The sequence below is a fragment of the Zootoca vivipara genome, chromosome Z2 (assembly GCF_965207765.1).
Source record: "Zootoca vivipara chromosome Z2, rZooViv2.hap1.1, whole genome shotgun sequence".
In the NCBI taxonomy this organism is placed as follows: domain Eukaryota; kingdom Metazoa; phylum Chordata; class Lepidosauria; order Squamata; family Lacertidae; genus Zootoca; species Zootoca vivipara.
In genome coordinates this window covers 16477015-16491797 of record NC_142585.1, presented here as the reverse complement: position 1 = coordinate 16491797, position 14783 = coordinate 16477015, and the positions used below count along the sequence as shown (strand labels likewise).

General features: G+C 40.7%; 1 protein-coding gene across 8 annotated transcripts in view; it reads right to left on the bottom strand.

Annotated features, from left to right (window-relative positions):
• Positions 1 to 14783, bottom strand: part of DIAPH2 (diaphanous related formin 2) — a 339062-nt gene that overhangs the window by 136069 nt on the left and 188210 nt on the right. For 7 of the 8 annotated variants that reach the window (XM_088664504.1, XM_088664505.1, XM_088664506.1 and 4 more), the window contains one exon: positions 14334 to 14458. In XM_088664504.1, the coding sequence (XP_088520630.1) occupies positions 14334 to 14458 (125 nt within the window). Of the gene's footprint in view, positions 1 to 10606; positions 10942 to 13541; positions 14459 to 14783 lie in introns of those variants that run through there. The other variant, XR_015948654.1, reaches the window with a different exon arrangement.

Genomic DNA, 14783 nt, shown 5'->3' with positions numbered 1-14783 from the left:
GCATTATTGGCCGAGGGAGCCGGCATATAGCTTCCAGGTCATGTGGCCAGCATGACAAAGCCGCTTCTGGCAAACCAGAGCAGCACATGGAAACGCCGTTTACCTTCCCGCTGTAGCGGTTCCTATTTATCTACTTGCATTTTTGATGTGCTTTTGAACTGCTAGGTTGGCAGGAGCTGGGACCGAGCAACAGGAGCTCACCCCGTCACAGGGATTTGAACCACCGACCTTCTGATCAGCAAGTCCTAGGCTCAGTGGCCCACAGCGCCACCTGGGTCTCTTAACAGCTGGGTCAGCAAAACTCTTAACAGCTCTCGATTGGGCTACTAGGAACTTTACAGTACACAATTAAGGAAACACTTTGGTATAAACCTAAGAGAAATAGGCATGATTGATAGGTTTAGGCCTCTACAAAAGAAATTTATAAACTCTGGTTTCATTATTTCCAAATTTTCTCGAATGATTTCAGTTTTAAGAAATGGTTTCGTAGGCAACAAATTTCAATCATTTTTAGATTCTGTGCAGGATCAAATTACTTCATATAAACAGGCAGCAATAGCAAAATGAAATTCTTGCTGTGAATTTCTATGCTCAAGGCTTGGTTTACTTGGGGGATTTAGCTATCTGCCCCTCACTCACTGCCACACCACATAAAGAATAGTTAAGTGCTATATATTTTAATCCACAAAACTATTTGTTGAGCCTTTAAAGCTCAACTCTTTAAAGATACTTTTCCAAATATTCCTCCTGGAATACTGTGCTTGGTTCTGGGTGTCACAATTTAAGAAGGATATTGACACGATGTAATGTGTGCTGAGGATGGAAACCAAGCCTTATGAAGGCCAAGGGAGCTGGGTATGTTTAGCCTGGAAAAGAGGAGATTTAGAGGAGATATTATAGTCAGGGTGTTTCTCTCCCCCCCCCCCAAGTAGGAACTCACAAGAACTCAGTTCTGGCATCTTTCAGGTGGGCACCATTGCACCATTGCAAGAGAACAAGGGAGGTGTTCATGGTGAGTACTGGCAACTCTTTTTCTTGAAAAATAGCACTGATTATAACCATCTTCAAATAACTAAAGGGCTGTGGCACAAAAGATGGAGCAAGCTTGTTTTCTCCCGCTCAGAAAGGTAGGAGCCATACTAAAGAATTCAAGTTACAGGAAAGGAGATTCCGACTAAACCTCAGAAAAGAACTTTCTGACAGTAAGAGCTGTTCAATAGTGGAGCGGGCTCCCTCAGGAGGTTGTGGACTCTCTTTCACTGGAGGTTTATACAGAGGTTCGATGGCCATCTGCCATGGATGCTTTAACTGAGATTCCTGCATTGCAGGGGTTTAGACTAGATGACCCTCAAGTTACCTTCCAACTCTGCAAGTCTATGAAACAGCTCTGTACTGAAGCAAAAGAAATGCACAGTTGGTCTGAAGTGCATATATATATGATATATCAGCATATTATTTGAAACAAAAGGAACTTGTAAATGAAAGTATACAGGGTATGATAATCTTTATTTAGACATGTTAAAGCACATATAATGTATTTTATAGTAGACACATTTAAGCCATTTTAATACTTTGAAAATCAAGGTATGTCTCTGACAGCAAATAATTTAGTCTGACGAATGTAAGATTTCCATGCAACCTTTTATATCTTAGAAATCCAACTTAATTTACACATTATGCTATTAGTTCAAGTTACCAATACTTTCTGGAAGAACAAAGAATAAAATATAGAGTAAGAATACAATCATTCCTGGTTATTTTAGAAATCCACATCCTGAATGACTTTCAAAGATGTTTCAGCTGCCACTTCACACGTGTAAATTTGTATGGTATTTGTCATCATCTCACATTTAAGTATTCCTTCATTACATTTATGTGAACAGCATATTTGCTCTGGGGATCGCAAGGGCAAATTTTAGATATTTTGATATTTTATTATTCCCTGTCCATTTTTCAGCTCTCCCTAGGCTTCCTATTATTGCTCTATCCACCCTACTGTTTGCATTATCTGTAAATTTAATTAAAGTTCTCTCTAGCTTTCTCTGCAGATCTCATATAAAGGACTTAAATAAAGTTGGTTCCAACATGGATCCCAGAAGTACCCCCACTAAACATGTCAGGGTAATAATATATTGCTATTCATTACCTTTCTTTTAGGTTCCCCCAATTTCATTCTGTAATAAAAACAAATTAAAGACTCCACTTATTTTGACCATCTACATTAACAAGTGCTACATGATAATATCACTGCTTTTACTCATAGTTAGCTAGGAAGTCATAGTGGGTGTAGATTGAGACCACAAATCCAAATGCAACCCACCAGCCATTTGATTGATAATGCACCTCTATTTGCAGTTAAAATAGGATTTAGTCTATGGCTGAAGAATTGCTGCTGCAGGACATGGCAAAAATGTGCAATGATACAGTCATACCTTGAGTTGTGAACGTGATCCGTGCAGGAGGCACGTTTGCAACCTGCAGCGTTTGCAGCCTGAAGCACTGCGTCTGTGCATGCGTGTGACATGATTCGGTACTTCTGCGTGCTCGTGATATCATTTTGCACTTCTGCAACCTGCAGTGTTCGGAACCGAGGTATGACTGTATATGTTACAGTAGACCAGAATACATCAGGTATTTAAACCTGTTGTTGATTATATTAATTAAAAATACTTATGGAGTTATTTAATAAAGAATGGAAAACAATGTTTCTACATACTAAACCCCTTTTCCTCCAGATATCTAGAGTACCAGTCCTTTTCCCTTGCTTCCCTTTCAACCATTCACTTCTAGTGGTCTCACTCATTCCAACTCTCCCCAACATTCAATCTCTCTCTCCTGTTGTTCTTATGCTTCTATCACTCACTTTGTTACAAAGAGGATGCCTGGGTTCATGTAAAACAAGTTTAACAATAGATGTAAAAGCTAGACCAACAGACTCAGCCTAAGGAGCAGATTATAAACTAAATGATAGAACTACGTATGTAATTAACAGTCATGCACATCTCATCATTTCAAAGCTGCCTATCTGTTTGTAATCTTTGCAAATAATGCAACTATATCTACGCTCTTCTCCGTGATATCTTCCAAACTAAGATGCGTGAAGAGAAGCTCAAATAAGAAATTCATTCCAACTTATTCATACTTCTGCTGTTATGGAGATTATGTGTGTGCTTTCACAGAAGAGAGTACAATAGCTGCTACTGTGCTCGAAGTGCTTTGAGGTAACTTATGCCAAATAGATTAAGTTTATGTGGGAAGACAACACCTCAGGAATGAGATGTGGAAGAAGGATAGGCTGGATCAAGTAAAACACAAGTTTAGCTGAGAGGAGACAAATGGCAATTTAGAAACACAATAGCCTAATCTAGTGGGGCTTTCTTCAAAGTAGTCTGCGGTACAGCATAGGGGGGATCGTACAGATAGAAGTTGGTATTTATTAGAAGAACTTCTACTACAGGCAAGTATAAAAGCAGTTCACTGGACCACACACTATGGTGGTCACAAACCAACTAAAACCCTGTTGGCATCCATCTGTCGCAAGAGACAATGGAGTGCATCTCTGGGGGAGAAGTTAAACCACTGGAGAATAAAAGCTGTCTCCTGTGTGGTTTCTGCTGCATTAGCAGCATCTAAGTGATTTCTCTGGGGCACAAGCCTGGGCAATGTGTATGGAAGTTCTAGGCTGCTCAGATGACATGTCCCCTCCTCAACCTCACTGATGTGGTCCAAAGGAAGGTAGAGTGGTTTGCTTGGCACCAGGAGTTGTCAGATGGAGGCATACAAGGCACCATCCAACTGTCCTAGGGACTCCACTCCATATTTTTGTAGGGTTTACTCCTTAGGATTTTCTTCAGTTTACAGAATCATTTGTGTTAGAATATAAAAAAAGCTGTTGCCCATCTTTTAGCTGATCAAAATGGTTTCAAGAAATGTAATCAACTATACATTACTGCAAAGTATTTTTGGGTGGTATGTGCACATATTATGTGTACACAAATACAGTGGTACCTTGGAAGTCGAATGGAATCCGTTCCGGAAGTCTGTTTGACTTCTAAAATGTTCGGAAGCCATGGAAGCCCCATTCGATGTCCAGGTTCCAAAGAATGTTTGCAAACCGGAACACTCACTTCCGAGTTTGCGGCATTCGGGAGCCAAAACATTCGACACACAAGGCATTCAGGACTTTATTCACTCAGAAGTTATAAGAAAAAATGCACCCACAATTACAATGCAACTAGAAATAGTTTTATAAAACTAAAGACTTTCTAGTCATTTAATAAAATGTAGTACAAGGAAGCAGAGAATCCCTATGACTCACTTAAAGTGTAGTTGATAAAAATGCACAGCTCAGATGTGGGAGGCTATGATATTCCCTCCTGCATGATATACTTAATCATAGCTGGCAAATCTTGTGTCTCTTAATTTAACTACACAATTTTACTGTTTCCAGTTTCACTAGGGGACGGAGGCAAATAAACAAGGGGCAATAAGCTCTGGAAGAATCTAATGTCAACTAAGATCTCTACACAATGTTGTTAAATCCTACATAAATGTATGTTTAATTTCACTGTCATGGAACTGTGAAGAATGCAAATATACTTAGTTTTGCTATTAGACTTCTACTCAGATTTTATCAGAAACCCATTTCTTTCTCTATTAATTACAGTCAGTTCCAAAAATGGTAACCTATAGTATTTTTGTTAAAGGTAGTGCTCCTCCTCTTGCTACAACTTCCTTGGCTATTAAGTGTAAAAGATTATATTACCATACTTTCCATTGACCACCTTACTTATCTCAGCAACTGTTTGCTCACAAGCAAATATTCACAGCAGGATGCCATGAAAGAAGAGCCATTTTAATTGTGCCTATGGTACACTGAGCATGTACAGTGATTTTTCTCTGCTTGCTTCCAATCAAATGTGCGACCCCTCCTACTGCTATAATAATAAATTACTTGGGAAAGTCATATTGCTCTTAGAGCCAGTTTGTTACACATCACACAGGATTCCTAAGCAAGAAATGCAACAACACTCCCATTCAATTATCTGCATCACAGTCACAATATTTTGTACATCAACAACATTCTCTATCTACCTCTGCAAGTCCCCCACCCCCCACGCCAAGAAACCCAAAACCTTTTCAGGGATCAGCAGACTTACTTAACATTGTGGGCTGTGTTCCTATGGGGAAGAGGAAAACTGCCCCAAATTGAGCAAAATATCCTTATAACAGTGGAGCACCACAAATCATTCTGTATGATACAACCCATAGGATTCTGTTGGTCCCTCACCTTCTGGAAAGACTTTTTGGGTGGCAGAAGAGTACAGCAAATTTGAGGGGAAAGGGGAAGGAGAGATTACTGCAAAAGCTGCCTTCTGTTCACACAGGCATTTAATACAAAATTCCTCAAGCTTAGCTAAACATAAGGTAAAGGTAAAGGAACCCCTGACTATTAAGTCCAGTAGTGACCAAATCTGGGGTTGCGCGCTCATCTCGCTCTATTGGCCGAGGGAGCCGGCGTACAGCATGACAAAGCCACTTCTGGCGAACCACAGCAGCACACGGAAACGCCGTTTACCTTCCCGCTTGGAGCGGAACCTCTTTCTCTACTTGCACTTTGACGTGCTTTCAAACTGCTTGCTTCCCATGTTGCTGTCTTTCCCCTAGCATTGTCCCTAACAGTGTCCCCCACTAAGGAGCCACATAAAAATAACCAAAGGAAAGTAAAATGTAATTTTTGTTTACAGTGTCTACCTTCTCAGTGTCATAATTATAGCAGAAAAAATACATAAAATTATACAGCTGTATAATACACTGAGGCAAATGCTGCCATGTTAGTATTTGTCATATCACATTTTTATATATTTCCTAATATGTTCCTGTTCATCCAGCCAGAAGTAAATGTGCTAATGATTTACGCTACAAGGAGAAGAGTTATTTTGCTGGTCTTATTCTCATCACTACGTGAAAGAAAGAAAAGAAGCTTGGTTCAGATGGAATTCTGCACATGCCCTAAGGCTAAATATGTAATTTGGTTTTGCTCTGAGCAAAGACAATATAATTGTGAAGGACAAGGAAAGCCATTATTGTGTAAGTCTGTGAGAATCCCAGTAAGTGCCTACCATAATCAGGAGGCTGCATCTGGCCTTGGTTAATTCCAGAATCTAGTAGCACATCTACCAGTAACTCACTCAAATGAAGTCAAACAACACTCTCAAATCAGTCAGTAATCTCCCACTGGAAATAAATAGCCTACCACACCCTAATTAGGACCCTCGTACCTTCGGGACTGCCTCTCCCAGTATGCCCCACGGAGAACCTTAAGGTCCACAAATGGCAACACCTTAGAGATCCCAGGCCCTAAGGAAGTCAGATTAGCCTAAACCAGAGCCATGGCCTTTTCAATATTGGTGGAATGCTCTGTCTCATGAGACCAGGGCCCTGTGGGATTTGATTTCTTTCCGCAGGGCCTGTAAGACAGAGTTGTTCTGTCTGGCCTTTGGCCTGGAATCAACTTGATCCCCTCCCCCTTTTTCTGATGAGGCTGCATTTTAATTTTAATGTTGTATTTAATCTTGTTTTAAAGCTGTATTTTAATTAATAGTTTTATATTTGGTATTGGCTGGGGAGGGTGGGGTATAAATAAATTTTATTAATATTATTATTAATTAAATAAAGCATATTTCTACATTCTCTGTGAAATGAGAATGGCATAATAACCTCTCCCTGTGCACAACAGCATGTCCTAAAAAGGATATTGTTTTTTGCTTTGTTTTTATATAGAGCAAATATCCAACAAGGTTGTTTAGGGGCCAAAACATTTAATTGGGCTGCTGGTGCCCCACAAAATACATACACACATATACACACACGTGTGTGTGTGTGTGTGTGTGTGTGTGTGTGTGTGTGTACCGGTATATATAATTTTAATGTAGAATATACTTATTTTAAGTGTGTTATTTTTATAAGCTGTCCTGGGACTATTTGATGAAAGGAAGCATATGCTGCAAGGTAATAAATATATAATACAGCCCCCTCCCCACCCAAGTCCAAGAACAGAAATGAGAAGGAATCCATTCACACCTATAAAAAGAATGCCAAGATTCCATGCTCTATTTCAGGCATGTCCAACAGGTAGATCACTGGATCACCGGTAGATCACTGGATCACCGGTAGATCACTGGACACCTGTGGTAGATCACTGGCTCCCCCCAACGAAGCTGAACAACTGTGGCTCCCTAAAAAACCCTCAGTATTTTACCTACTCCCTGAAAAAAACTCAACAACTTTGACCTGAACCCCCCAAAAATGGGCTTTCCTCCTTCCTAAAAAAGGAAGGAACTTTGACCTGAACCCCAAAAGAGGGGGTAGATCACTGCCAGTTTTTAACTCTGTGAGTAGATCGCAGTCTCTTGGGAGTTGGCCACCCCTGCTCTATTTCAAGGGTTACATGTACTCCTTTGAATCAGGGTGCTGCATGTGTTCAAAGGTAAAGGGACCCCTGACCGTTAGGTCCAGTCGTGGACGACTCTGGGGTTATGCGCTTATCTCGCTTTACTGGCGAAGGGAGCCGGCGTTTGTCCGCAGACAGCTTCCAGGTCATGTGACCAGCATGACTCTGGAGAACCAGAGCAGCAAACGGAAACGCCGTTTACCTTCCCGCTGGAGTGGTACCTATTTATCTACTTGCACTTGACGTGCTTTTGAACTGCTAGGTGGGCAGGAGCTGGGACCGAACAACGGGTGCTCACCCCGTCGGGGGGATTTGAACTGCCAACCTTCTGATCGGCAAGCCCTAGGCTCTGTGGTTTAACCCACAGCGCCACCCGCGTCCCTGCATATGTTCAAAGGGGACAACAAAAGATAGAGCAACACATTTTAACAAGCAAGAATAGTTATAACAAATGTTTCTAGAGGATTATGCAATGGACCTGTGGTATTTTTCTTCCTGAAGGATTCTACTTATTTTTTATTATTATTCATCTGCTATAGTGGAGAGAAAAACACAAATCTACCTACCAAGGGGCATGCTGAAGAGTTTCCTAATCCTGACTGACTGGTAGAGAAAGTTTTACTCCAGGAAGAGGACTCAGTGCATCAGATCAGCAGGGCATCATTAACACACTGACAAGGAATACTGACAGAATGTTAATGACATTAACACCCCATCAGCTATCAACACCTGGGATTTCCTCAAAGCTCATTATGGAGAAATAATTCACTTAAAGTATGTTGAGATGCCATTCCTGCACAGCACATTTCCCTTTGCAGTCAAGTCTAAACGAGATGAGGATTACATTGCTGCCTTATAACCAACATTAAAATCTGAACATATTCTACACTACAGCCTTCCCAGAAGTGAGTGAAAAGGATAAAAAAAATCAAGATAGTCTTCTCTGCTAAAATGTCATAGTAAATAAGGAAAGGGCTTGATGGTTTTTTCTGTAGATGTATTTCTTAACACTTAAAAGGGTTTGGAAATACATCAATTGTATATGATTTATAATGAGTTGGACCCAAATATTCCTGCCCCCATTTCATTGGAGGAAGATTCATTCAACTGGAACAAACGAATCTTCACTTTAAAGTATATCAATCAATAAAGTCTACCTCAGAGAATTATTTAAGAATGCATCTGATTACTCAAGTTCTTGTACTTGGATCCAGACAACTATTTTTAGACACCCTCAAATACCTGAGCATCTCTAGGGGAATTCTTATTGTTATTTTACTTTTCTGCTAATGGTTTGATGGTACATTAGATTAGGAGGGTTTTTTTGTTTGAAATTTGATGCTGGGTCCCAGTTATTGTAAATAGGACCACTTTTAAGAATCTTGATTAATTGACAATAGAATGGCTTATTAACACCGCTTCACATTATGATGCTCTATCACCCTGTTCTCTGGGCACCTAAATATCCTGTTCAGGGCTACAGGGTTCTTAGAATAGGAGCGTTGCAGTGTTGTTTGGGGCTTGCAGATGACATCATTTCAGTTTTATTTTGCAGCTTCACTCACTACATGCCTTTTGCTTCAGGGGGAGTACAATTCCTGGATAGGAACACCAAGAGTTCTTCCATCTGATTCAGGTTTAGTTTGTTTGCTCTCAGCAAAACCATTACCATCTCTGGGCACTGGTTCAGCACCATCACAGCTGCACAGAGAGGTAGAGCTGGGTGTCATCAGTATACAGCAGTAAGCCCCAGATTCCCCAATGACTGCACCCAAAACCTTCTTTCAGATGTTTGACAACACTGGATGCCAACAGATCAAGAAATATGAAGAGGGTTGCACTCCCTCCTTCCTCCATCTCTCTCTCAATAGCTGTCATTGACCTGAGTGACCAATACCATATTTGTGTCAGAATTGGTCCTGGAGCCAATCTGAAATAGATTTATCCAATCAGGTTTATCAGCCATAGGCAAACTTGGCCCTCCAGATGTTTTGGGACTACAACTCCCATTATCCCTAGCTAACAGGACCGATAGTCATGGATGATGGGAGTTGTAGTTCCAAAACATCTGGAGGGCCGAGTTTGCCTATGCCTGGGTTTATCTAATTATGTTTGCTGTCATAAGCCCCTCTGAGATGTCTTGGTGGGACTGGTCAGAGGAGGAATATGATGACAATATGAATCTTGATCATGGGGAGGGGCCTACCAATCTTGTAGGTGTTGACCTGAACTCTGGGGAGCGTCTGAGTACCTTGTTGGGGGGGGGGAGCCCTGCCTCACTGGGCAACTCAAGCATCAAGGAAGAGCTGCTCAAATTGGCCCCCGTTTCACCTCCTACCAGCGAAGCATTCCTCAACCCCACAGATGTACCGCAGACTACATTCAATAGTGAACAGACAGTGTCAACCCCTCCTCTGTCTCCAAGGATGTGACATAAGTTGTTCTGGTGTTAACAGACCCAGTCTACTCACTTGTTTGCTCAGTCCCATGGTTCAGGAATGAGACCCAATGAAATGAATGTGCCTACCCAGCTCTTCAAAAAGGAGATCTCAAGGGGCATGTCAAGTGTTTGGGAAAAGTCTTGGCTTACATCTAGCCATGAACTCTACAGCTAATCTACACACTTTGTAACTTGATATATGTTTGGGTATTCTGGAATAATACTTTTGGAAATAATTGTACTTAGACTCTGAGTACTATGCCCACAAATGGGAGAAGTGCAGCTTTTCTACTTGCTTTCCCACTGTGGAGATAAGAGTATAGCACGTAGCCAGATACCTGTTGCCCTTTTCAATTATCTGAAATATCCTCTCCCCTTAGAAATATAGTGGTAGTTCCAAATCTATGTTGAATTTCAATTGTTTTTGTTTTCCCATCAGATATTATCCAAAAGTATATTATCTCACAAACTAAAAGACTGAGGGGACAGATAATTTAGTAAAATAAAAAGTAAATGGTACAGTTTTATTTAAGAGTGCTGGCTTCCTGTTGAAATGTGTAGCATTCACATCTCAAATTTTATTATTGACAATTACAAAATTATGCAATTATAACAAAAAGATCTCTGACCCTCATAGTGCAACTGGTAAGTTACAATGCAGCCTCTCTTTAAGTAATAGAATAATGCAAAGAAATGAGCTACAAGTCATATATACCGGTAATGACTTTACTGGTAGACCATAGTTTGTACAGAAATAGAAAAGCAACACATGGTTCCAACTAGTGAATTCATTTAATCATTATATTATTTATGTATTTAAAGATCAGTTATTAGGCTCTGTGAAATCCTAATAAAAATTCTTTTAAAATATTTTGCTTTTATCTTTAAGAGACGCACAGAATAAAAAAAAACCCTCACAATTTAATGTAATTCCTATCCCATGTGGACAAACAGTTACACTTTGGTGACAATAATGAAGAATAACCAGCCATCTGTAACTTGCTGATATAGAATGCAGAGGACTTTCATTTTAAAATGCCTTAATTACCTGAAGAAAGAGAGAAACAATATAAGAAGTCAAAGCTAAGTTCACAAGGCTCTGAAATTGCTTTTCTTTTTCTAAATTATCAAAGCTAGGCTTCTCAGTGTTGAATGTTTCCAGGATGATTTTAGCAGAAGCCTTATTAAAGGAAGAGTTTGCTCAAGCAGAAAAGCAGGAAGAAATTGCCAGAATCCTGGTGGCAAACCTAATTGAGCTTCCATTCACATAACAGAAGCATACCTGCACAATCCATCCCAAGAACAGTTTTATGGAGTTAAAGAGGAAAATTGTGAGGTGGTCCACATGTCAACAAAGAATCACTGAAGCGAAACATGACATCCTAGTAGCCATTTTCTTTTGCCTTCCGATCCCTAATCTAAAAGAAGAATCAAGTAACACAGCCCTAGCTACTGGCTACGTTTCTGCATAACCCCTGCTAACAACAGATTTTAACAGATTCTAATAAAACAGTTTCACAGAGATGCCTGAGGCCAAACTGTCACAGAGGTTGGGGCTGGGGCTGGACCACCTATGAGGCGGACTGAAACATCCACCTTAGGTGATGGAACCCCGTAGGGAAGCACTGCTGCCAGGGTCACACAGTTGTGGCGGCTTCAAGCAATATCTTATGAAACTCTCATGAGATCTAGCCAGAAGCTGCTGCCACTGTACAACACCAATAAGCAAAGCTTTGCCGGGAGTAGGTGGGGGCGCATTTTGCAGGTGAGGGCTCATACACATGATTAAAGGTAAAGGGACCCCTGACCATTAGGTCCAGTCGTAACCGACTCTGGGGTTGCGCGCTCATCTCGCATTATTGGCCAAGGGAGCCGGCGTATAGCTTCCAGGTCATGTGGCCAGCATGACAAAGCCGCTTCTGGCAAACCAGAGCAGCACATGGAAACGCCGTTTACCTTCCCGCTGTAGCGGTTCCTATTTATCTACTTGCATTTTGACGTGCTTTCAAACTGCTAGGTTGGCAGGAGCTGGGACCAAGCAACGGGAGCTCACCCCGTCACTGGGATTCGAACCGCCGACCTTCTGATCAGCAAGCCCTAGGCTCAGTGGTTTAACCACAGCGCCACCTGGGTCCCTTAACACATGATTAAATGCTCCTAAATAAACAAAAGAATAAGAACAAAAAAAATGTTAAGAAAGCTCATTTTCTATGTGTGTGGATATTTTATTTTATCAGGAGAACCCCTACCAGCAGCATGAAGTGGTGGTGTCATCCAGACAAATGTATAATTCCTCAGTGAGAATTAAACCCAGAACACTTCTTTTCCCAATACCTCCAGGTAGAACCAAAGGTGCCAATGCAGGCTTCACATAGACAACTTCCTCAAATGAATCCCAGTATCACTGCATTTCAACAAATTCTGTATAAGAATATACACCACCTCAAATGTTACTGTTTCTGGATCATGCATTGCCACAAGACAGCTCCCTGGTTTCAAAAGATATGTGAATCACAAAAATCCATAGGGATGACTATTCATTCCATTCCATCAAGCAACAGGAAATGAGAAGTGGGGCAGATCCATTTTCTAAAACTGTTTCCATTCAAGCTGGTCATTACAACAAGCTTTAAGACCAAAGGCCTCTGTTTACTCTTCTGTCCTTATCCTTTCTCCCCCCTGTGTGCCCTTTAGATTATAAGTTTGAGAGCAGTGACTCATTTGCTGTTGATCTGATGCAAGCCAATTTAGGAGTCATTGTGGCTGAGGAGCAGGGCAAAAATGTGTTCAATTAAAAAAAAACATTTTCGGAGTTTGTGCTGAATTTAGGATTCAGCTTAAGTTCTGAGGCTCTCTGAGGGAAATTATTCTAGATCTCAATGAACCAGACGAGGAACTCCTACTGTACAAGCATCTTCCATACTCATCATTCCTAACCTCTGCAGAAGTACTGAAAGCCTAAATCTCAATAGGAAGTGATCTGACCATGACAAGAGATTGATGCCAACAATACCCCCCACCTTCAAATCATCTTCCTGCCTAATTTAGAAAGCAAGGTATAGTGTGTGGCCTGCCACCTGCTTGTGGCCTGTGACATGCTGAGAAAGCCCCATGATTATTATGGCATCCAGGAAGTCTTGAGCCACCCCAAAGCCAGTCACCTCACCATGGATGTTGAAATCCCCCAGAAGTAGTAGTCTGGGAGTCCCCAACACTGCCTCTCAGACCAGCTCTGTCAGCTTAAGCAGGGAGACTGCTGGACAGTGAGGCGGGCAGTAAACCAGCAGAATCTCTAATCTGTCCCAATTGCCCTCTAGGAACACACACTCTAGATATCCCAGAGAACCTGGAGAGAGAGATGGATGGAATGTCTACACACTACTCCCCCTCCCTGACTCTCAGGTCAGCCCTGATGCTTCACTGAGTACTCAGGTGGGCACAGTTGGGCGAGACCAATTTCACGTTGATCAGCCATCCAGGTCTTCATGATACAGACCAGATTGGCCCCCTCATCCACAATCAGATCATGAATGAGGAGCTGACCTGGTATTCAGCAACGGCAGCCGTAGACCAGAGGGCTGGCTGATATAACAACAACATTCATGATAGTATAACGGTAGCAACACATAAATAGTAAGAATTTCTTACCTCACTTCTTTCATTTCAAAACTAGGCAGGTGGAGCAGAAGTCCCAATCAGGTGACTCTACCTTGGACCGCAACGAAGTAATCAAAGCAGGTTGTCACTTTCAGTGCTGTCAGCCACAGACTGCTGCTACACAGCTGTACTTCTTCCCAAGTGCATTATTGAAATACTGCATATTTGATCAGTAAGAGGAACATAAAATAAACCAAAAGCAAAACAGATGGATGATTGTGGACTCAGCTATACAGCTGCAAATAAAACATTTTAAGTGTGTTGTTGTAAAGTGCAATATACAAATGTGTCACTAGATGGTGATGGTGAGCTATGGTGAATTCAATATATTTTTCAAAACTTTTTTAAAAAAAGCATTTCAGTGCTTTTTATATGTGTGTAGATTCCATCTACACACGTGTCAAATGAACCACATTAAAAACCTCCTTTCTACAATACCAATCCACAGAACATTCTTATGAGAAACCTACAACACATGCAATTCGCGCACACCCAGAATCTTCCCTTATCAGAGAAGGATCAACTAAGATAAGATTGATATAGGCTCTGCTCACACCTACATGAAGAAGCCACGTATTTGCACACTACCTAACACACAATAGTTTGGTGTGATGTCTTAACTTACTACTAGTCATCCCCCAATAACACAACTGGGAGGAAATGCATTTTGTGTAGTTTTCTCATGCAAAGCCTGTGCACAAAAGATTAATAAAAATAAAGAAAATAATGTAATTTGCATATTTCACTAGCAAACAAATATTGTTATTAATACGGAAAGGATATTATCATCTTCTCAACAAATTTATCATGCGGATCTTCTGTTTTAGGGAACTTCTTAATATCATTTTCCAAACGCTGTATGTGATGTTCCATGGAATCGAGGTTGCTTTTAAGACTCTGAGCTGAAACTGAGGGAAAATATGATAACTAAGAAACCAATTCTAGGTGTAGGAAAGAAAAGCAGTGTCAGAAATAAAATCCTTGAAAGCTGTGAGGATAATTCCATTAAAACGTGCTCCCATTTTTCTGAATTACTGCTCATAAAAGTTCTACTCTTCATGAAATAAGTGAGAATATATAATATAATATACCAAATCATCATGTTTAATGTGAGAATGTCACCATTTTATTCTGCCATTAGTTCAAATTAATCCATTTCTATTCAAATTTATTGATAGAAATCCTAATATTTCATTCCTTTAAATCTAATTTGTAGATTAAACAGCAACTAAG